General features: G+C 40.0%; 2 protein-coding genes across 4 annotated transcripts in view; one reads left to right on the top strand and one right to left on the bottom strand.

The window, feature by feature from the left end:
* LOC309492606 (uncharacterized protein) overlaps positions 1–17,576 on the bottom strand; it is a 200,485-nt gene extending 182,909 nt beyond the window's left edge. Inside the window, exon 1 of one of the 2 annotated variants that reach the window (XM_082161609.1) lies at positions 17,328–17,576. The gene's annotated coding sequence lies outside the window, so the exon portion shown is untranslated. Of the gene's footprint in view, positions 1–9,772; positions 10,445–17,327 lie in introns of those variants that run through there. The other variant, XM_082161610.1, reaches the window with a different exon arrangement.
* Positions 1–22,947, top strand: part of dctn1a (dynactin 1a) — a 46,563-nt gene that overhangs the window by 21,999 nt on the left and 1,617 nt on the right. For both annotated transcript variants that reach the window (XM_082161565.1, XM_082161564.1), the window contains 12 exons: positions 8,271–8,423; positions 9,503–9,660; positions 10,475–10,643; positions 10,730–10,798; positions 11,486–11,698; positions 13,958–14,119; positions 14,646–14,777; positions 15,176–15,301; positions 16,063–16,205; positions 16,287–16,450; positions 19,670–19,800; positions 19,873–20,062. In XM_082161565.1, the coding sequence (XP_082017691.1) occupies positions 8,271–8,423; positions 9,503–9,660; positions 10,475–10,643; positions 10,730–10,798; positions 11,486–11,698; positions 13,958–14,119; positions 14,646–14,777; positions 15,176–15,301; positions 16,063–16,205; positions 16,287–16,450; positions 19,670–19,800; positions 19,873–20,062 (1,810 nt within the window). The remainder of the gene's footprint in view (positions 1–8,270; positions 8,424–9,502; positions 9,661–10,474; positions 10,644–10,729; positions 10,799–11,485; positions 11,699–13,957; positions 14,120–14,645; positions 14,778–15,175; positions 15,302–16,062; positions 16,206–16,286; positions 16,451–19,669; positions 19,801–19,872; positions 20,063–22,947) is intronic.

Genomic DNA, 22,947 nt, shown 5'->3' with positions numbered 1-22,947 from the left:
TGCATTTATTAATATGTCAGGATTTATGTTTGGAATTATTACAGAAGGTTTGATCGCAGTTTTAGTCACAGAAACTCAGACTGGCTGAATGACACTCTTATATGAGCAGAATATCTCTAATGGAGATCGCTGAACTCCAGCTTTACATGCTTGTAGAGGCAAAAACAAGTAACTAACAAAACAGCATCAGGCATAAGAGACATCAGGATCAAATTGTTCTTAAAAGATATTTATTTCTTGCAAGAAATGTTCCCAGTCTGCCCACAGACCAGCTGCAGACAGAGTGAGACCCAGAGCAGAGGTTGGCCCGCATTTTTATAGTGTTATCTCTTTCAAAGGCTATCTCTTACAGCCCCCACTAAACAAAAGACACAGAGGAACCCCTGTGGCTCCCCTAACCCCCTAATCTTCTCACCTCTGGGTCACACACACACACCCTGCAGTTGTACTAACATCATAAAAGAAACTCAGAATACAGACAAATGAATGTATGGCATTCATTTGTTAAATCATTGAAAATAAAATACAAAGAAAATATGAATTTTTCCACAACAAATTCCTCCTCTTTATCATTCTCTGATAAACAACATAGAAAAATTCACTCTTGTTTTCTAATCAAACCCATTATACTATTAAATCTTCAGAATAGAATCAATTCAAGTCTTTACATAAGACTAGAATTAATTCGAGTTTCTTACATCACAGTTATACCCTTCATGTCTGATTTTCATATACCTGATCACTCTACTTGAACCTTGAAAGAAATAAGAAAAATAAAATAAAAATAAAAACTTTGGAGCAAGCAAGTAAACATTTTATCTGAAGCCGGGCTAAATGGATAAGCACTGTTACCGTATTTCCCGATAAATCGGACCCTCAGTTACTCCAGTATAAACAAGAAATAGTATAGATTGTCATAGTAGGAAAACCATATCAATTTAACACCCCTGGTTGATTTGAATAAAAATGTTTACCAATAAAATTCAAAGATTAAAAGTAGAATAAAAATCCCTCATTTCAAACCCTGCATCCTTCTAACCAATGTAGTTGTTCAATATTAACTCTAATACTTCCATTATGGACTGTCTTTCATAGCTTATTACACATTAGTTAATAGATTTTCTACATTTGCACCAAACAAATCAATACCTAGTTTGATTCAATCAAATACAATCATCAAAGTCATCACGAAACATATTCTTCTGCTAAACTTAAACCATCAGTTGGTCCACATCTTTCTCCAGATGTGTTGACCATCTCGTTGCCCCATGGATGTTCCATCTTCACCATTTTGACACTTTGCGCATCGTTGAAATGGTCTTTCCAGCGTGGGCAAGAGAGGAATGTTTCTAGCACATATCCTTGATCTCTCGCTTTATTCTTCGCGTTGGCGTGTGGGGTTGCTGATGTTGGTTGGTTGATTTTCAAATCCTTACAAGGTTTTCCCTTAGATCATGATTGCACCCCCACTGGAATGAGTCGTTTACTGTCTGCTGTCACCTGTGAAAGCAGACCTTAAGTGATTTTGTTAGTGACCGCTTGTCTTGTCGTCCCTTTGGTGTGACCTGTGGATTCAACAGCCTGAAACATTATTGTCACCAGATAATTTTGCTCACTGAATAGCACTCAGGGTCCTTGTCCCCTAAAAAAAACATTCAACCCACGTTGTTCATGTTAACAAAAAAAAGTACAGAATCAGTTCTGTTTGGTTCCTGACATCCTGCAAAATGAAAAATGTTAAGTTATGCGCAAGGTGCCCCCCCTGAAGAGTTCAGGCCCCCCCCCCTGAAGAGTTGAAAGGCTCTTGTCTGACCATTTGTGTGTGTGTGTGTGTGTGTGTGTGTGTGTGTGTGTGTGTGTGTGTGTGTGTAAAAGTCTGCATCTTCTGTAAAGAAAAACAAATGTTGAGGTTATTGTCACATAGTTTTCTTTTGTCTGCTGTGCTGCCCCATCTGCCCTGGCGTTTCCTGTCGAAACAATTCTTGTTATTAGCACACTTAAAATACAAACAATGCACACAATTAAACCCAATGTCCTCCCAACATTTATCTTCCCACCTGTGCGATGGTTTTCAGCAAATGTGAACCCCTTGGTAAACCAGATCTGGCTGGTTAAGACAAATAAAGTTCTTCTACCCCTCCTGGACTTTCCTGAATCCAAATTGTCCTTCTGACCCCCTGAAGAGTTGAAAGGCTCTTATCTGACCACCAGTGGGTTCCTCCTGGACTTTTACTGTCCTCACATACCGATGAGGTCAAAGCTAGATAACCTCTCAGCCTGCTGTGAAGACAGTGGGTTTAGCCCCCCCTGTGAGGCCGAAATGTCTTTGTTTGTGGCCTGAATACAAATTATCCATACTAAAAAGTTCAAAGACTCATCTGATCACTTGTTTTACTGTGCGTTCTCTTGTTCCCGCCACGAGCATATTCATCCTCCTCTTTATGCACGACACTCATCTCGTGCATAAATTTAACGTAATAAAATTCTCTTACTTTTATCAGACGTCCATAGTGACTTCCATTTCAAGGTACACATTTACATTCTTATCAGTTCTTGCTTTCCCTCGGAAATTTAACCCATGACCTTGGCGTTACAGGTGTCACACTCTAATGTTTGAGCTACAGGAAAAACTGCAATATTTGTTAATATTTATTTGGTAACATTTGTTTTGGATAAAGTTTGCTAACCCAAACGTTGTCCTTAACTAACGCATACTGTTCAAAACATGAATTAACACTCACACTCATCCCTGACTATGAACCGCTCATATTTCTTATTTATATATTTTCTCTAAAAATATTTAAATTTTAAATGACAGTTTAACCTTACATTTTCCTGTATCTTTTATCTAATGTTTTTATTTATGGCCTCTTAACCAGTTTCAAAGCATGTCTGTTCATTATTCATTTGATTTTAGAAAAGTCAGCTGGATTGTGTTGGTGCATTATTACTTTGCTTCAGCTTTCTTTGGCTGACTGATAACAGAAAGACAGACAGAGTATCAAGCAGTCTCTCAGCAGTCCACTCAAGCAGTCTCTTTCTCTCTCACTATAAGCAAATAATCTTTTCAACAGCCTCCTAGGACTGTAACTAAAATAATCATAGTCATAGTCAATCCTTAATAGTTCACAAATGTCAAAATACAAATATTTGACTCAAATTAGAACCATTACAATAATCTAAAATACATTATGCTATGATCTTTTCTAAGGTTATCTTTAGTTTAAATACTCAATTCACCTAACCTTCGTTTTTTTCAGAAATTTCTCTTGACTCATCACAAGCTGTTCTCATCTTTAGCCACCACCATGTCTAACGACCTTCAGAAGTTCAAAAATTTTCTTTGCCCATAAGGCAACCAACATCATGTTCCTTATATAAATTAATACGTCTTGTTACGGTCTCCACAACAAATAATGACAATCACCTCACGGTCTCAGTTGGCTCTTGAAAGCCTATTTCCATTAGCTCTTAAGCAATAATTTTCTTTTCTTCAGGGTGTTGTCTCCCTGGCATAGATGCAGACACGTCACAATGGAGGACAAGCCATACAATCAACGCGGTTTCTTGTGAGTGGTATAGGGGCTCACATTTTCTGGGGCAGACTGAACTTCTTACAGCTCATCTCGCCTCTCAATGATCTGCTGATGCTGATCGCCACTCAGTCAATCAGCGCCACTCTCATATCCATCTCACATAAAAACACCTCCATCAGGAAATGCCCAGTGTTTTTGCGTGATCCTTCTGTCTTAGGTTGTCCTTTTGGCCTTAAGATCTTACCCGTCTTTGAAGTAATCACTCGTACACACTGGTAACCGCTTTTCCCCATTACAGAATCTGTGACCGTTTTCTTCAACATAATCTGTTGTTTTCTGGAGCTTAGGAAAAGGCGCATTCAAGAGTCATCAGAGCCATTCGGACTGCCTACTAGTGTTAAACATAGGGAGACGGATTAATAACAGCAGTATTTAATCACTTAAATTCATTAATCATTTTAAAGGCAGCAACCTAGCTGCTTAGATTATACTCAGTGAATTTAGATCACAATCGTACATTCAGTGTACTGTTACTTCTGTAGCCGGAGCCATCAGCCCTGTTTTATGGTGGAGGCTAAAATGAGACAGTCACTGGTCCTAAAATAAACAAGTTCAAAACAGTATTATTTTAAAGACTTCTTTAAAGTCTTTCAGTTTTACTTTTAAAACGTTTTAAGTACAAATTGCCCTTTGAATGGCAATGATTTCCTTTAACATCTCTGTGTCTATGATTTTCAACTGAAACACTGTGCTTTACACAGGCTTAGACAACAGCTTTCAGCTGACATTGAATGAGAGAGAGACTCTTGAGGCACTCAGGACTGATACACTGCATTTTCATAAACTTTTAACTTCAGACTTTATCTACCATCTTAAGGCATCTTTTCCATAAATTACATGTATTGTAATTTAGACATTACAAATTTCCACTCAGAATGAGTCTCTGTTGCACTGAAACTGTGGCAGTTTCAGTCACAGCACATACCAAATTCGGATAAGCAAACCTGTTTTGGCCAATTCACAATCTTATCTTTTGAACCCAAAACATCAGCTGTTAGCTCTTTTCATAGTCAACAACAAGCTTTTGTTTAATCAAATGCCTTTTACACATTTTACATTTAGCAACTGTTAATCCTGTAACACTGCTTCTGCTTATTTTATCTTAAAGAAATGAGAATTATTCTAGTTCTTAATAACGTTTAAAATTTCATTTCAATTTTAGTTGTCAGGTTTTCATTGCCATAATTTAATACCTGACTTCAATGTTTTCTCTAGGAGTTTATCAATCTGCTTCTATGGTTCCTACTAGCTTTTGAGGCTGCGCTCTCTGCTTTGTCATACATTTTATGATTATCACTATAAATCATTTGTTAGATTTGTCTCTCTATATCATCACATTTTACAGTCACTGAATGTTCTTATTCATGAAATGCAAACAGAGCCCCTGATAAGTTCTCTGCATTTTCCCCCACTGTCCGCTGCAAATTCAATTACAATAGCCGAATCACAATCTTCATCATATTAACACTGATCTACTTTCTAACCCATATTAACACAGACTTTTCTTTAAATTTGTGTTAGTTTGGCACTTTCTTTGTTTGGAGCCAGTCAAAGTTGATCTTTCCAATCAGAATCAAACTTTTACAAAAACATAATCTGCAAATCTCTTTAAACTGAGAGCTTCAGAGCAGAGCTGCTTACAGCATTTGCTCTCTTTTGTATCAGGACTATTCAGTTACTCTTCATACAGTATAAAGAAATTTAGCATGTCATTAATTTCATTAACACTGGTTTGATAGCTTATTCAAATGGTTAGTATGCAGATTCAACTTAATATTATCATTATTCAGTCCCACTTATCTCTACTGTTCCACAGAAATCACAAGATTCCTCAAATCTTGTTCTCAGTCTCTAAATTACACAGACAGCTATCCTAACCGCTTGCACCTTCAACTCTTGTTATAAAAATATGGCAATCTACTCTTAAATAACCTTGTTTTCATAACATTAATACAATAAAGCACATCCACATCATTATTATTGGCAGAACATCAATTTTCATAAGCGACATGGAAAATCAAAATATTCTAAGCGGGTTTCACAAAGTTTCTGATTAACTTTAGTCATACGTGTCTAGGGAAATTATCTCCAACCCATAATTTCCTTTATAAAACAGACAATGTCCTTGTCTTTCAATGACTTAATTTCAACAAAATATCTGACTTTGTACATTATTGATTTCCCAAATCTTCGGACATAGCTGTCTTTACATCTATCTAATTGTGTTATCATCAACAACACTGATTACAAATCACGTACATATTAACATCCAGAAGCTGGGTTGAACAAGCAAGCGCTGTTGCTATACTCCCAGCATAGCTGGACCCTTTAGGTTCAAAAGACAATGGTTGTCAAAATAAACATCATTTCAATAATTATTTTATCTCTAAAATATAGAATTTTTTCCCGTTCTGCTTAATGAAACATTCCTTATCTTTATATCATGTTAATCCCTGTTAATCATACTCAATGCCTTATTTTTATCTAAAACTCACTTTTCATATCCTTTCAACTTGATTTGACTTAATCAGGCGTTCATAAATATGAATTTTATCTTCCCCTACATGCCAGTTTCCTCTGTATCTGTTCAATCCAACAATTCACTGTTTGTATTTTCCATCAGGAAAAACTCTCTTTTCCCTACATGCCAGTTCCTTCTGTATCGACTCTGTTCTCTTTTATCTGCTTCTTTTCCATCCAACAATTCACTGTTTGTTCACATTTTTACACTCATGAACAAACTAACGTTACAACAACTCTTTGACTAGTAACGGATAAATTGGCACTTCAGAAAAACCCTGTACTTTTGCACAATCTCATACGCTCATCATTTACAACACTGCTCAAATCATCAGTCATAGCTTTGCTCAAAGTTTCATCAGACACACAAAAAGATTTGCAAGCAGTTTCTTCATTGCAGATAGCAGAAAGAAAATCAGTGTATGTGTTTGTGTGTGCGTCGTGTGTGCGTTTGTTAGTACAAATATTTTCACTTCCCCTTTGCTTAACAATCATCCGTTTCCCAATTTCTTGCATGCATTTCTGGCTGTAATTTTTCCATTTTACAGAAAACCGGTGTGTAAAAATGGTCTACTTTACTGTTAGATGACTCCATTTTGGCTGAATCTCCCTTCTGGATTTCACAACTTCGACACGTGTCTTACAATATCTGTCAAACGTCTTCGACAGATCCGATCTTTTTTCGTCACCCAAAATCGGTCGGGTTTCTGTAATTACGTTCCACTCAAAATCTTCCCATAGGCCTAAGCACTTTCTAGCGCTCTATTAATTCTGATTTGATGTGGCTCTTCCGTCCACTTGTAAAAAATTTTTTCTCAGGTTACAGAGATTTTGAGTAAAACTAACTAATCAGCAATTGTGATTATCTGAATCACCTGTGGCACTCCCGTCCACCAACGAGCTAAGTGTGGAAAAAACCGATCCGAAGCTACTTCAATTTCTTCCCCAAACAATTGTGATTATCTGAATCACCTCTTCGCTCGTACCAAAGCAAAACTCAGCCAAAATGGTTCACGTTCACTCACAGTCATATCAGATTACACCACACAAAATAAAATAATTTTAACTGTCTCTTACCCGAGATGCTTTTACTGCCTCCGAGTTCTTTCTGAATCCAGTGGGTTCCTCCCGGCCCTGATAGCAGTTTTGGCTCTTCTCTCTCAATTCGGCGAGGTAAGACTAAAGCCTTTTGTGCTTTAGGGTGATCAGTCCGTCAATCCGCTTTCTCAGGGCCAGAAGAAACCTCATGGATCCCACGTTTCTGACACCAACTTGTAGAGGCAAAAACAAGTAACTAACAAAACAGCATCAGGCATAAGAGACATCAGGATCAAATTGTTCTTAAAAGATATTTATTTCTTGCAAGAAATGTTCCCAGTCTGCCCACAGACCAGCTGCAGACAGAGTGAGACCCAGAGCAGAGGTTGGCCCGCATTTTTATAGTGTTATCTCTTTCAAAGGCTATCTCTTACAGCCCCCACTAAACAAAAGACACAGAGGAACCCCTGTGGCTCCCCTAACCCCCTAATCTTCTCACCTCTGGGTCACACACACACACCCTGCAGTTGTACTAACATCATAAAAGAAACTCAGAATACAGACAAATGAATGTATGGCATTCATTTGTTAAATCATTGAAAATAAAATACAAAGAAAATATGAATTTTTCCACAACATGCTCATCTGTGTTTTTGATGTGTTTGTGGTGGTGTTTACTTCATCAGTGTAGAGAGAGCACGACACATGTTGCCAGATTGCAAATATTAAGTAAAACATCGGGTAGAAAACGTGTCCTTTTAACAGAAAAGCTCTGATTTGGGGGATTTTAATTCTTGAAATCTGGCAACCGCAGGCATGAAAGCTCGTAGCGGCTTGTTAAAAACAGTCTGTAATGAAAAACAAAGAGAGGCGTTAGTAATACTTTTATTTGTTAACTACATTTTAGTCTCGTCTTCTTTCGTCAGCGATGTCGCATGCTGATAGAGTCAGAGTTATCGTTTAATGACGGTGTCGTCTCGTTATCGTCTCGTCTTAGTCATGGAAGAAAAGGTCATCAATGAAGATTAACATGTGTGTGTGTGTGTGTGTGTGTGTGTGTGTGTGTGTGTGTGTGTGTGTGTGTGTGTGTGTGTGTGTGTGTGTGTGTGTGTGTAGGCCATCGAGATGGAGCTGCGTAAGATGGAGGTGAATCAGGCGAACCGTCAGGTGTCTCTGCTGACGTCGTTCATGCCGGAGTCGTTCCTGAGGCACGGAGGAGATCACGACTGCATTCTGGTGTTGCTCCTGATTCCCAGACTCATCTGCAAGGTGACGATCCACTCCTTCATGAGCCTCGGAAACAGGCTCTCCGTTTACTATCCAGCTACTTTAACAGTGACATCACTGCTGTCCGGGAGTCATGTGTGGATTCGCAGGAAGATATATGCCATCTGCAGCATTACAACACTGGTGCTCTTCACGTGTCACTCACAAATGACAGAATCAACGAAATGAATGTGCTATGTTTTAGTTAGATTTAATTTTTTGTATTTTTAGTGGATTACTAAATTATATTAACGCTGTTTTTATAATCCATTTATTCACTTTTTGAGCAAATAGGCTTGAAAATTACATTTACAACTTAAACTGTCGTGAATCTTGAACGCTTTAGAGCGACAGACTGAAGTTTGATCTCTTTTCCAAGACGACACTTGGCAGATTATTGCAGAAGTGAACAAAAGTTTTAAAAAGTGACTAAAAAAAGTTACAGAGTTTTACGTGTATTGTTATGAAAAATGCACAAAAATACTATTTTCAATTTTTATACGAAATTTATATTTTCAAAATCACGTTTTACTCCAAAAATGCAAGAAAATCAAAGCCATAAATCTAAACAAGTTGTGCTCCAAATATGATCTTGATATCTCATAAAACGATCTTTCAGTGAGATGTTGTTCGGCTGCAGTTCCAAACGCTTCCACTAGAGGAAATTTGTCTCATTCATTTCCACTGCGCTCGTTTCTGACCGCAAGGAGCACAAGTGTGACTATTACTTACAGGACCATTCAACCTGTTCCAATCGTGTCCATGATTTTTTTTGTGTGTGTGTTCACACAGTGAGTGCCAAAACCTTTACCAAGTTTCGTACCATTCCGATGAAGTATAAAATAATAATAAAAAAAACCCCGTAAAATGTTTCGGACAAAAGTGACTGAAGAGCACCAGAGGGTTAAGACTAATGCACTGATCTCATACACTGATACACATGCGGTGTCTTTCTCTACTGTTCATGTTCCTGAAGCAGTAACTGCTGCATTCGTTGGTTGATGTGAGCGAACGCATGCATGTCTCTCACTGACGAGCCGTTTCAGGTTGTCATGTTTGTTGATGTGATGATTGTGTGTCAGGCGGAGCTGATCAGTAAGCAGGCGCAGGAGAAGTTCGATCTGAGCGGTTCTGTGGAGCGGTCTGGACTTCGCGGCGCCGCTGGAGAACAGCTGAGCTTTGCCTCGGGTCTGGTTTATTCTCTGACGCTGCTTCAGGCCACGCTGCATAAATACGAGCTGTACGTGTCCGTCCGCAGCACTGCACATCATATAAACCAGGGCTGATGGTTAAAGTCCCCCTGTAGGCCATCATTTTATCCCTTAAAACTCATCTTTGATCTCCAAAATTACATTTAGCCTTAAAATATCTTGAATGTAACTTGACACCCTTGCCTCATTTAGTATGCATGGTTCTATGAATATGCAAATGAGCCCCGCCTCCACTCACTCACTCAGCTCAGAGATCCACTGGTTGACGATCACACGTTGATCTGATTGGTTACAAGGTAGTTTGTGACGTCAGAAACTCCAGCGATTTCAAAGCGTGTGTTTGAGACTGTCTTTGGTTCACTGCAGTTTTAAGGAGGAAATACTCAGCAATGGTGTCGACTTATGAACTTACACATGGTTTGTCTTAAAGCATATTAAACACCACATAGACACATAAGCAACATTAAAAGCTGGATTTACTCCACAGGGAGACTTTAACTAGTAAATGTGGTCATCATTCAACATTAATTTACACAAACTCTTAGGCTACAGCAGCAGATGCTGCATCTGGATTGGTGTTTAGATATATCTACAGATTATTGAAGGCATGAATGCATTTACTCTACAACAGAGAATACTGGGTTTTAAATGGGTATTGAAGGGATCATTGACCTAGAAATTATGATCATTCTGTCATCATTTACTCTCATAAGTGCAGTTCATTATTAGTTCATGCTAACTAATGTTAACTAATGAACCTTAAAAGTGTAAAGTGTTACCAGATATCTTCTTTTCTGAAGTAGAACCGTGATCATAAAGATCTTATATGTGTGTGTTTGTCAGCGCTCTGAGCCAGTGCGGTGTTGAGGTGTACAAGCGCTTGGGCACGCTGTACTCGGAGATGAGCGTTCACGAGCGCTCGCTGGACTTCCTCATCGACCTGCTTCACAAAGACCAGCTCGACGAGACCGTGCTGGTGGAGCCGCTCACCAAAGCCATCAGATTCTACCAGGTGCGCGCGCACACACACACACACACATATATTACACATGTGATCAGTGTAGTGTGTGTTTCAGTGCTGAATGTTTGTTCTTGCAGCAACTGTACAGCGTTCACCTGTCCGAACAGCCTGAGGACTGCAGCACACAGCTGGCCGACCACATCAAGGTGCGTCACCTGCATCATCATCAGCATCAGCCAATCACTGAGTCAGTCACATGCATCATCACCTACATCATCACCAGCATCAGCCAATCATTGAGTCAGTCACCTACATCACAGTGAACCATTGAGTCAGAACCACCTGCATCACAGCCAATCATTAAAGAGAGTCAGAATCCAACTTACCTACAGCATCACCTGCATCAGCAAATCACTGAGTCAGAATCGCCTGCATCAGCCAATCATTAAGAGAGTCACATCATCACCTGCATCACAGCCAATCATTGAGTCAGAATCAGAAGTGAATCACCTGCATCAGAATTGCTCTGCTCTAGTTGTTTCTGACTAAACATATTTTTATGTATATTATAATTTTAGTTTTTTGGTCACTTTTAAATGCCCTTTTAAAAGTTTTCAGCAGTTTTAGTTTTAGCAGTTTTGTTACTTCGTCACACTAAAACTAGCTTATTTTATTTCAAGAAGCAAAATGTTTTATAGATTTAATTTTAGTGTGAGTTAATGAAAATGATCCTGTTTAGTTCTTTTTACTACTTTTTCATCTCATATTCATGTTTTAATCTATTTCAGGTTTATTCTAGTAATAGTTTCAGTTTTGATAACGATAACACCTCTGCTATAAGTGAAGGTTTGTGAGTGTGTGTGGCTCAGACTCATGATCATCTGTGCCTGTAGTTCACCCAGAGCGCGCTGGACTGCGTGGGGTCAGAGGTCGGGCGTCTGCGGGCGTTCCTGCAGGCGGGACAGGAAGGGGCGGGGCTTACGGTGCTCCTGAGGGACCTGGACACTTCCTGCGGGGACATTCGCCAGTTCTGCAAGAAGATCCGGCGGCGGATGCCTGGAACCGACGCACCTGGGATCCCCGCCGCGCTCAGCTTCCAGCCTCAGGTACGCTAGGGCACATAAACATCGTCGAAGAAGAAAAACAAAACGTGCATTCGAAGGTTTGGTGTGTCAAGAGGCGCGCAAGACATGATGATGACGTAACTGACGCGGTTTGTGTAATATTTAGGAGGATCTGTTTACAAAAATGCAATATCATATACATAACTATGTTTTCAGTGGTGTATAAACCCCTTACTTAATGAACCGTTATGTGTTTATTAGCTTAGAATGAGGCGTTTCTCTCTACACTGTTTCTACGGTGGCCCTGAACGGACAAACCCGTTTCGTCACTATGTTCTTCTTCGTGTAAAGAAGCTTCAGCTAAAGTCAGCGAATAAAACACTGACACAATGATGAACTAGTGACAATATTATTCACAATAACATATCACTTTACTGAATAATCAAGTAAACCTAATTTCTTCATTGTTCTTTGTAAAGAAACATCACTTCCTGTCAGCCACCATAACTTCTGTTGGGTGTAATTCACAACCTCACCACTAGATGCCGCTAAAATCCACACAGTGCACCTTTAAGAACAGTTGTTTAAAAAGTTTAAAAAGTGAATGTCATTTCATTTCAATAAAAGATGCAATGCTTGATTTGGTTTATATTTGCTTATCGCTTGCGCCCTCTTGTGGACAGACTTTTTGTCCTGTAACATTACGTATTGCCTTTAGAATTCGAATATGATATGATTTTGCCAATATTTATGAAAGAAATTTGAATTGAGCTTTTCAGCCATTTTGACAGCCCTACCCAGGGGCGGAGTGGCAATCGGGAGAGTCGGGACTTTTCCCGGTGGGCCGGTAGTGTTTTGACCACTTCATTAAGTTTTGTTTTGTAGAAAGCCTTTCTTTAAAGTGAATTTCGTTTTGAATAAATTGTATATTAATTTTAATAAATTTTTCATCAACCAATTACCTGGATTTAATAAATAAGAAGCAAAGCAGACAATATAATCATGGAGGCGCCCGCGCGGTCACTTGCATTGCACGTTAACTGGAGCGCATCTCATCCTAACTTAACGAAACTCAGTGTATGCCTCACACAGACATGAGAAATACATCAAATACACAAAGCTTGAAATGTCTGTAAACGAAATAATTCAAAACGAAAAGAAAAAGGCTACTCTCTGATTATGTTATCCATTATGTGCATTTCTCTCTATAGGCGCGTTCACTACGAATATGGCGATCGTCAACTTCATCTTTGCAGCCGAGTCGACACTCGACACTGTCAGAAAACACTAGTTTATTAATAAAAATAAATGCACGCGTCTCCGGATTTACAAATGCACATCTTGCTTGTTGCACGCACACATATTATGTCGAAATAACGAGATATTATGTTGAAATAACCTTATTATTAATAATACATCTTTTAGAATAGGCCTATTTGATTGAATGCTGAATGTTGTGCTTGTTCAATTTAATAAAATTAAAACTTTAATTGTGATCATTAAAATAATTGAATATTAAATATTTAGTGGCCAAGTTTTGCTCAATTATTAGTATTAGTAAGCTTGTGAAATTTGAAAGTAGCTGTGGTAAATATGAGACAAATGAATAGTTTACTATCGAGTGACTCTTGAATTTGTCCTTCAGTGGTTGGCAGATTTCCTTCCCTTGGCTGCTGCTGATATGTTAAGTGTATACGGATTATGTTAACACTAGCAGAAGCTAACAAGCAAGGTCTCCTGACACCGTGAAAATGGACCCTTTTCAACAGGGTGATGATGACGCGTTTGAACGGTCATTATCAGCATAAATCCTGGAAAGTTTTTTATAGGCTATTTTCAATTTAAAAAAATATGTATTTACATTTATAACACTATACTTTATATTATATTACCTTTTTATCAAATTACAAAAAAACTAGTTAATGCTGCTGTGAGGGTTTCTAATACAGCGTCTGTGGGAGTGATGACAAATTGACATATATTTCTCTCTTCTGAGTTCTGACTGCCGTTATCCATCTCTCGCAATTTTTTTTCCTCTTTTTGAAAGTTGTGAAAAAACTATAGAGGAGTTTTTCTTTTGCTATTAGAGCAAATGGGAACAAAAAATATATATCTAATATTCTCTCATTCACCGCTATATATATATATATTTTTTTTTGACCACCGAGGGCCGGTGGTCTACGAAATTTCCCGGTAGATTTTTTGGTCTCACTCCGCCCCTGGCCCTACCGCACACTAGTGTCCTCAGAGCGGTGCGTCTCAGTGTGTGTAGACGCTCCTCATCGTGAGTGTGTGTTGCAGGTGTGTGAGGCGCTGGCGGACTGCAGGAAGCACCTGACCCGCGTGGTGGCCGTCCTGCAGGAAGTGGCGGCGGCCGGGGCTCAGATGATCGCCCCGATGCCCGAGACCGAGGGACTGGCGGCTCTCACACTCGAGGATGTGACGTTTAAAGCAGTGGAGCAGGTACACGACCCACACGCATCATCATCAGCATCATCACCGTCTCACGCTCGCCGCTCTGTTACAGTAACAGTTAGGCCTGGGAATCACATACTTGTTATAAAATTTTAATTGCGATTCCTCTGTGAGCATTTCGATATGACTATAAACAGTATACACTGTTTTCAGTGCTACACACACACACACACACACACACACACACACACACACACACACGTAACAGTATATTGGATCTGTGCAGCTCTTAAAGTGACAGCGGCCTAATATTCCTGCTCTATAATAACCCTAATCAAACTACACAAGACAGAGAAAATTCACTCATTCTTCACTGTATAACTTTTGTAACTATATTTGTAATGTATATTTTATTTATAAAGTGTTATTTTACATTTGATTACAGTTTCTGAACCTGAAAATCTTAAAACACTGTTTATTTCAATCATATCTTTGTTCAGTTGTGTCTATTTGTTTGTTTTTATTTGCTCCTTTTTGATTACTGAGTGTTTACTTTAATAACACTTGACGGCAGGTGTACGGCTCTCTCGGCCTCGATGCGTATGAGTGTTTACGCCAGTCCTGCAGCGCCGTCATCGCCACCATGAACAAGATGGCCACCGCCATGCAGGAGGGAGAGTACGACGCCGAGAGACCGCAGCGCCCGGTACACTCACTCACACACACACACACACACACACTCTCACACACACACTCACTGTCGCACACTCACACACACACACACACTCACTCTCACACACACACTCACACACTCTCTCACACACACACTCACACACACACACTCTCTCTCACACACACCATCACACACACACACACACACACACACACACACACACACACACACACACACACACACACACACACACACACTCACACACACACTCACTCTCTCTCTTACTCACACACACACACACACACACAGATTAACCCGACCCCTAAACCTGCCCATCTCATCTGTTGTGTGTGTGTGTGTGTGTGTGTGTGTGTGTGTGTGTGTGTGTGTGTGTGTGTGTGTGTGTGTGTGTGTGTGTGTGTGTGTGTCAGCGTCCGCCGGTGGAGCTGCGTGCGGCTGCGGTGAGAGCTGAGATGACCGACGCCGAGGGTTTGGGAAATAAACTGGAGGATCGAGAGACCGTCATCAAAGAGCTGAAGAAATCCCTCAAGATCAAGGTCAGGGGTCACTAACCTCTGTGTTCCGCTCTATCTTTAACACGCCAGAAATGTTAGAATTCAATATAATAATCTCAGTATATTTACAGTCAAACCAAAATTTATTCAGACACCTTCAATATTTCTCACATATATATAGTTATAGTTATACCAGACACCAGATATCATGTGTGATATTGTTTCACTAGTGTGATCAGGACACTATAGTTCATTATGTCAGTGAGGAGAGCAAAATAAAGTAAACTAAGACATATTATACCCAAATATTCTTCATACAGAGACTACCAGTAACATTTGGGACCAAAAATGATTGGGACACTTTGAGCTGATCATGTTTTGCTGAAGTGTTTTGTCTTTAATTGCTAATGCTCTTTTTACACACAGACTGAACTAAATGAAGCATTGCTTGGTGATTGGTTGAGCTAAACTGGTATTATCTAATTGTGTAGTTAAATTTAACAGCTGACAGATATTCAACATAATTCATGTGTGAGACAGTCTAACAGAAGGACGGACAAAACCAGTCAAATATCAACTGAGTTCTGCTCATATTTTATCACCATTTTCTAAACTATAGCGAATAAACTGTGAGGAATGTTGAAGATGTCTGAATACATTTAGGTTTAACTGTATATAACAGTGTGTGAGTAAGCATGTGTGTGTGTGTGTGTGTGTGTGTGTGTGTGTGTGTGTGTGTGTGTGTGTGTGTGTGTGTGTGTGTGTGTGTGTGTGTGTGTGTGTGTGTGTGTTGTCTGGCTCAGGGCGAGGAGTTGAGTGAGGCCAGCGTTCGTCTGAGTTTGCTGGAGAAGAAGCTGGACACGTCAACCAAAGACGCAGACGAGCGCGTGGAGAAGATCCAGACCAAACTAGACGAGGCGCTCAGTCTCCTGAAGAAGAAGGAGAAGTACGAGCTCGCCATCGGATATATCACATGATCTCACAGCGAATGAGCTGAAACCGTATTAATGCATGTCTGCTTCTGCAGGGAGTTTGAGGAGACCATGGACGCGTTACAGGCGGATATCGATCAGCTGGAGTCAGAGAAGGCGGAGCTAAAGCAGAGGATCAGCAGCCAATCACGAGCTGGCGAAGGCGTGCGTGGGCCGCCGGCGTCTGGCATCGCCTCCATCGTCACTGGAACTGTCCCAGGTACCACACTTTGTTCAGTTTTTACAGTTGTACTTTTTTTTTTACAGTTGTTATTTATACATTTTTTTATTTAATTTTTTTACCGTTTTTACTTTTTTTTACAGTTGTTACTTAAATTTTTTTTTTTTTACTTTTTAACTTTTGTAACTTTTTTACAGTTTTTTGTTTTTATAAAAAATTTTTTTACAGTTTTTTTACTTTTTAAGGTGAGACACTGCAGGTGAATAGGGTAAAATTTTAAAATAATAGATATCACCATGAAACTTCCTCAGTTGATTACTTACACAAGTATATAAAAAAAAGTATTACAAGTTTTTGAAATTTGTATGTTTACTTATGCAAATTAGGCATTATCTCATTAAATATGTGCGATTTTGCATATATTTTCGGTAGATAGATCTGAACATATGATAAAGCCAGGTGCAAAATTCTTTTTTCATTATGTTTACACACAATATGGAAAAACAAATTCAGGATATCATTACCTAGGAAATCAAAATATACTCTCCATAGCCTTAAAAAAAATAATTTTCGCCATATTTGTTTGATTAAAATGTGACATAAATCAGGCCAGGAATGATTTATTAACAAATCCCTGTGAACATATCTTCAGAATACTGCTAAGTGTATAACTGGAGAGTCTGGTGTGCACAGGTGCTACATAGGCTGAGAAGTTTCTACTGGAGAATGACAAAAAACTCATTGTGAGAAAACGGCAGTTAAAGAGTTAAACAGCTCTAAATTAGAAGTCCGTCGTTAGCTTTAAATCCCCCTCTGGACATTCACGATTGGTTACTGATAGAAAGGAAATGCCCATATTTGGGTTACATAGCGTTGTGCAGGAGACTCAGAGCTTTCCCACGATACCGGTCATGACTAGTGTTGTTTTTGGCGGCCTGTTTTAATTTTAGTTTTAGTCTAGTCTTTGTGTCAAGCTGTCATTTTAGTTTTTATTAGTTTTAGTCACGTTCATACTCTTTTTAGTCTAGTCAAGTTTTAGTCGACGAAAACTGATGACATTTTAGTCTAGTTTTAGTCAATGGAAATTGTATTTTAGTGTCTTTTTAGTAATGCAATTCTATTTACCCTAGTCAGTATAGAATTGCAAACAAGGTTATCCTATTATATTTAGCTTTGGCTGTGACGGTGGCAGTTTTTTGTTTGTTTTTTTACCACCGCGGTAATGGACCAACTACCGGCGGTGGTTGGGGGGTTATTTAAAAAAAAATAAAAAAAATAGTTTTATATTTCCACACAAAGACGCGTGATATAGCCTATACTCTGCGCTTTGAGAGGGATGTGGGACACGAGCAGGAAAGAGACCATCGATCTCTTTATGATATCTTCGTGTTTTCTACTTGATGTAAATTGGTCTGAAGAGCGAATTTTATCCTCCACAAGGGCGAAATATTTAGAAATTATATATTTATTTTGTTCTATGTTTGAGATTGCGCTGCCAGAGAAAGTGAAACTAAAAATCACCCGCGCGTGTGAAACGCGTTTTACAACTAAACTTGACTAATGTCTAATGACCTATGTCTAATATAGGCCTAACAAGCACAAACTGTGTAAAAAATTATTTGACATGCAAGTACAAATGTAGGCTATCTGTCCTACAGCGTTTTTCTACTTTACCACAGTAAAGAATACGAATATAATAGGCCTAATTAAAAGCGAACCAATAAAGAAACGTTTATAATCCTTTTAGAAAATGGGTGAGACGTGAGTGAAGATTTGGGAAAAGAAACAAGAGATTCCATGCAGGGATGAGTCACGATTTTTGGATATTCGATTATTTTATTTAATTATAGAATATCGAATAGGTTGTGCGATTATTCTCTAAAATAAAATCTCCATGTTCTGGTGCTGATGCGGTGACGCGTTCATGTAACCGCGGGTGACGCTGCCAATAACATACAGCTGTCACAAAGAACCGGCAAAAGTAATGATTATGAATGTGTCAAATATCAATGAGACATTTTAATAGAATAACTAATGGAGTAATATTGTTAAATTCCCTGATAATCGGGTGACCAGATCGCAAACCAGAATTTAAAGCCGATAAGCTATGGGTTCACGCACAACTCCCTCATTCGTCGTGACGTTATAACATTTCGTCTCGTCTCGTTTTGGTCAACGAAAATGAAGAGACATTTTAGCATAGTTTTTATTTTGTAAACCACATTTAGTCTCGTTTTTATTCGTCAACGATATTGCATTATACATGTATTTTAGTCATCGTCACATGACCAGCATTTACGTCTCGTCTCGTCTCGTTTTTGTCAGGTGATAACGGTTCGTTGACGACAATATTTCGTCATAATTTTCGTTGACGAAAGCAACACTAGTCATGACAGACAGTTGGAATGCTAACTTCCTGGTAAATTCGGGAGAAACTCACTGCCACATGTAAACAAAATGTAATAAAATAAACATCTTAATGTATATTTTCAACGTTTTTGCCTTCCTTGTCTGGCCTTAACTTTCTTTTTTTTTTTTAAGTTTTTACTTTTTTTACTGTTTGTACTTTTTTTACATTAAGTTTTTACAGTTTCTACATTGTTTTAAGTGTTTAAGTTTTTTTTACTTTTTTTTATTACAGTTTGTACTTCTTTTTTACACCATAGCCTGTATATAATATGTTTGTAGTGTGCGTGACGTCACCCGTAGTGTTTCCGAAGAGCGTTTCTGAAGCCCAAAGTGGGCGGAGCCGGCTGTCGCCATCTTGGCCGCGCGTCACTCGCGCATAAACCGAAAATGTGCAGCGAGGCGGATTAGCTGAGGTGACGTGATGCTAACAGACAGCAGACAAGCGGCTAGTAGTGACATCAGCAGCAATTCACCTGTCTCTCAAGTGGCCATGCCCTTAATTATGCACAACTTTAAGGCTTAACATAATTTAAACGGATGAGTTATAAAAAAATCCATTAATTTAATATATTTAAGTAATTTAAGTAATTCCTTACTTTCGTCATGAAGGGCAAAATTAGCTGTAAAACAATTAGCTGTAAAGTTGGGCATTTTAACATGCGGGTCTATGGGATTGAGTCTCTTTTGCTGCCGGTCTCTAGTGGGCAGTTGATGAACTGCAGTTTAAGTCACTTCAGTGTTGGATTCAAGAGAGAGACGGGATTCTCACACAGATTTCCCATCGCTCTGATCCACTGATGCCCGCTTTACAAACACTGCGATGTCGAACCGTTGTGTATTGTGTTGCAGGGGGCGTGTCTTCCGGTGTGGGCGGAGTCTCGGGTGCGGTTCAGGTCGTGGACTCTCCTCTCCTCAAACAGCAGATCGACGTGCAGCGACTCGCCATCAAGCAGCTGAAGAGCGAGAACTACAGACTGAAGGTCATTATAACCCTCCATTACAGCGTGAACACAGGTGCGGTGTGACCTCTGACCTCTGACCTCCGCCCTCAGGCTGAGAAGATGCGTGTGCAGCTGTCGTCGCTGCCGCCGCTGACGGTGCCTAACATGACGGGAGTGATGGGAGTGACGGGAGAGGGAGCGTCGTCAGGGTCTCTGTGCCGTCGGACAGATCTGATGCTGGTGAACCTGCTGAAGATGAGTGCCGGACTCAGAGTGGTGGACATCAGTGGCAAGAGCACAGGTCATCTGTCTGTCTAGTTTTTACTGCTTTTTTTTTTTTTTAGGTTTTACTTGTATTTTTTCATTTTTATAATTAAATGTTTTTTACACTAGTTTTTATTTATTTTTTATTTTTACAGTTTGTACATTTTATGTTTTGTTTACACTCTTTAAATTTTTTGATTTTATATATATTATTACAGTTTAAAATAGCTGTTTTCTATGGAAGTCCATTTCCGCTACATAAGAAAAAAGAATCATGCGTTGGTAAATATAATTGACATGAAAGTCATAATTATGACATAATAAGTCAGAATTATTAGACTTAGTTCAAAATTATTTTGTTCAAATATTAGTTCAAAATTATGGTTAAAATATGATGCTTATTATGTTGCCTCAGTTGCAGTGGACAAAAAAAATCCAGTAAATTTTTTACTTTTTTTTACGAGTTGGCAAAAATATATTTTTAGATTAATTTCTACATTGAGGAAGACCAAATATGAAGTAGATTTTTTTAAATGCTCAGTGAAAAAAAAAATAGGTCTGAAGGGGCTAAATTATGACTTCATAATTATGACTTTTAATGTCATAATTATTACTTAGTTTATCATACAGACTTGTGAACTATGGATGTCCTAGTTATTACATTTTATGTTGTTATTTCATAATTAAAATGAACTAAAGCATGATTGTTATTGTTGTGCGCGGTGGAAATGAATATATAGTGAAGTGTAATTTATTCCTGTGATCAAAGCTGAATTTTCAGCATCATTACTCCAGTCTTCAGTGTCACATGATCCTTCAGAAATCAATCTAATATGATGATTTGATGCTCAAGAAACATTTATGATTATCATAAATGTATTATTAATGAAAACGGGTTCATATTTGTGTTGAAACTGGTTAATTTTTGTGTTGAAACTGTGATGCATTTAATTTTTCAGGTTCCCTTTCAGTCGTACACTCTCGACGTACGTCGATGAACGACTGAGGGCATCTCGCTAAAGAGCCAATCTACTTTGAGTGAAACTAAACGAGCCAATGCATATTAGCGTGCAGTCATTTGCAGCAGCTGCTCTGCCTCGCATATACATATATATATATATATATATATATATATATAACGAGCAGCAGGTGCGATTGCACTTCAGCTTTTCGCTGAGGAGCCGAGCTTTGTGTGCGTCTTCTGAAGAGTGTTTTCTAAAAGAAGAGAGAAGAAGCCTGTCGTGTCGTTGGCGAGACGGTCTGAGCAAATTTCCAACAGCTTTTATCACAGCTATTGTCAACTCAGCGATGACAGTGATTGAGTGGAAACACAGGCTGTAATAGGATCTGGTGTGTTGTTTTCCTCTAAGAGCTTAAACAGCTGAGATCACGTCTTTTTAAAGATGTCTGATTTCAAGGTTGTGGACGGCACCTTTAACTGCCCGACGCCGGCTTGGTAACTTGGTAACTTGGTAAAGACGTACTGGTCCGTACAGACAACATTGAGACCGTTGCGTACATCAACCATCAAGGTGGTCTACGCTCCCGTCGCATGTTGCAACTCGCCCGCCATCTCCTCCTTTGGAGTCAGGAGCATCTGAGGTCGCTTCATGCTGTTCATATTCCGGGGGTGCTCAACCATGCAGCCGGCGAGCTGTCCCAACTGTCTCCACTCACAGGAGAGGAGTGAAACGATCTGGCATCGTGTCGGAGCTGCACAGGTAGACCTGTTTGCCTCTCCAGAAACCACCCATTGCTAGTTGTTTTACTCTCTGACAGAGGGAACTCTCGGTTCAGATGCACTGGCGCACAGCTGGCCCCGGGGCCTACGCAAGTATGCGTTTCCCCCAGTGAGCCTACTAGCACAGACATTTTTCAAGGTCAGGGAGGACGAGGAGCTGGTCCTGTTGGTAGTCCCTTATTGGCCCACCGGACCTGGTTCCCAGAACTGATGCTCCTCGTGACAGCCCCTCCGTGGCCCATTCCTCTGAAGAAGGACCTACTTTCTCAGAGATGGGGCACCCACGTCCAGATCTTTGGAGACTACACCTCAAGGGGTAGTGAACACCATCACTTCAGAGTGAGCACAGTCTACGAGAGAGGTGTACGCATTGAAGTAGAACCTATTCGTCGAATGGTGTTCTCACTGAGAAGACCCCCGAACATGCTCGATCAGAGCCGAGCTTTCCTTCTTGCAGCAGGGGTTGGAGCGAAGGCGGTCTCCCTCCAGCCTGAAAGTCTGTGCTGCCGACATCTCAGACCAGCACGACTTGGAGGGTAAGCTAGTTGGGAAGCATGACCTGGTCATCAGGTTCCTTAGGGGGGCGAGGAGATTAAATCCACCCTTTCTTTACCCTCTTGGGATCTGTCTCTGGTGCTCAGAGCACTCCAGAATGTCCCATTTGAGCCTTTGCGATCAGTAGACTTGGAATTGCTCCTGGCCTCCATTAAGATGGTAGGGGACCGGCAGGTTTTTCGGTCAACGAATCGTGCCTAGAGTTCGGGCCGGGTGATTCTCAGGTTACACTGAGACGCCGACCCGGATATGTGCCCAAGGTTCCCACCACTCCCTTCAGGGACCAGGTGGTGAACCTGCAAGTGCTGCCCCTTGAGGAGGCAGACCCAGCCCTGGCTTTGCTCTGTCCCCTCCGCGCTCTGCGATGGTACGTCAGACCAACTCTGTTACGGAGGCCGGCAGAAGGGAAAGGCTGTCTCCAAGCAGAGGTTGCAAGCAGAGGTTGGCCCACTGGTTAGTGGACACCATCGCCCTGGCTTACCAAGCACAAGGCGTGCCCTGCCCGCTCAGGTTGTGATTCCACTCCACTAGGAGTATTGCATTCTCCTGGGATGTTCTCTCTGACAGATATCTGTAGAGCTGGGCGACACCTTACACGTTTGCTAGATCCTATAGCCTACGTGTAG

The sequence above is a fragment of the Leuciscus leuciscus genome, assembly GCF_965113295.1.
Source record: "Leuciscus leuciscus genome assembly, chromosome: 2".
Lineage (NCBI taxonomy): Eukaryota > Metazoa > Chordata > Actinopteri > Cypriniformes > Leuciscidae > Leuciscus > Leuciscus leuciscus.
Note: the sequence above shows the minus strand (reverse complement) of the source record. Positions and strands in the feature narration are given on the sequence as shown.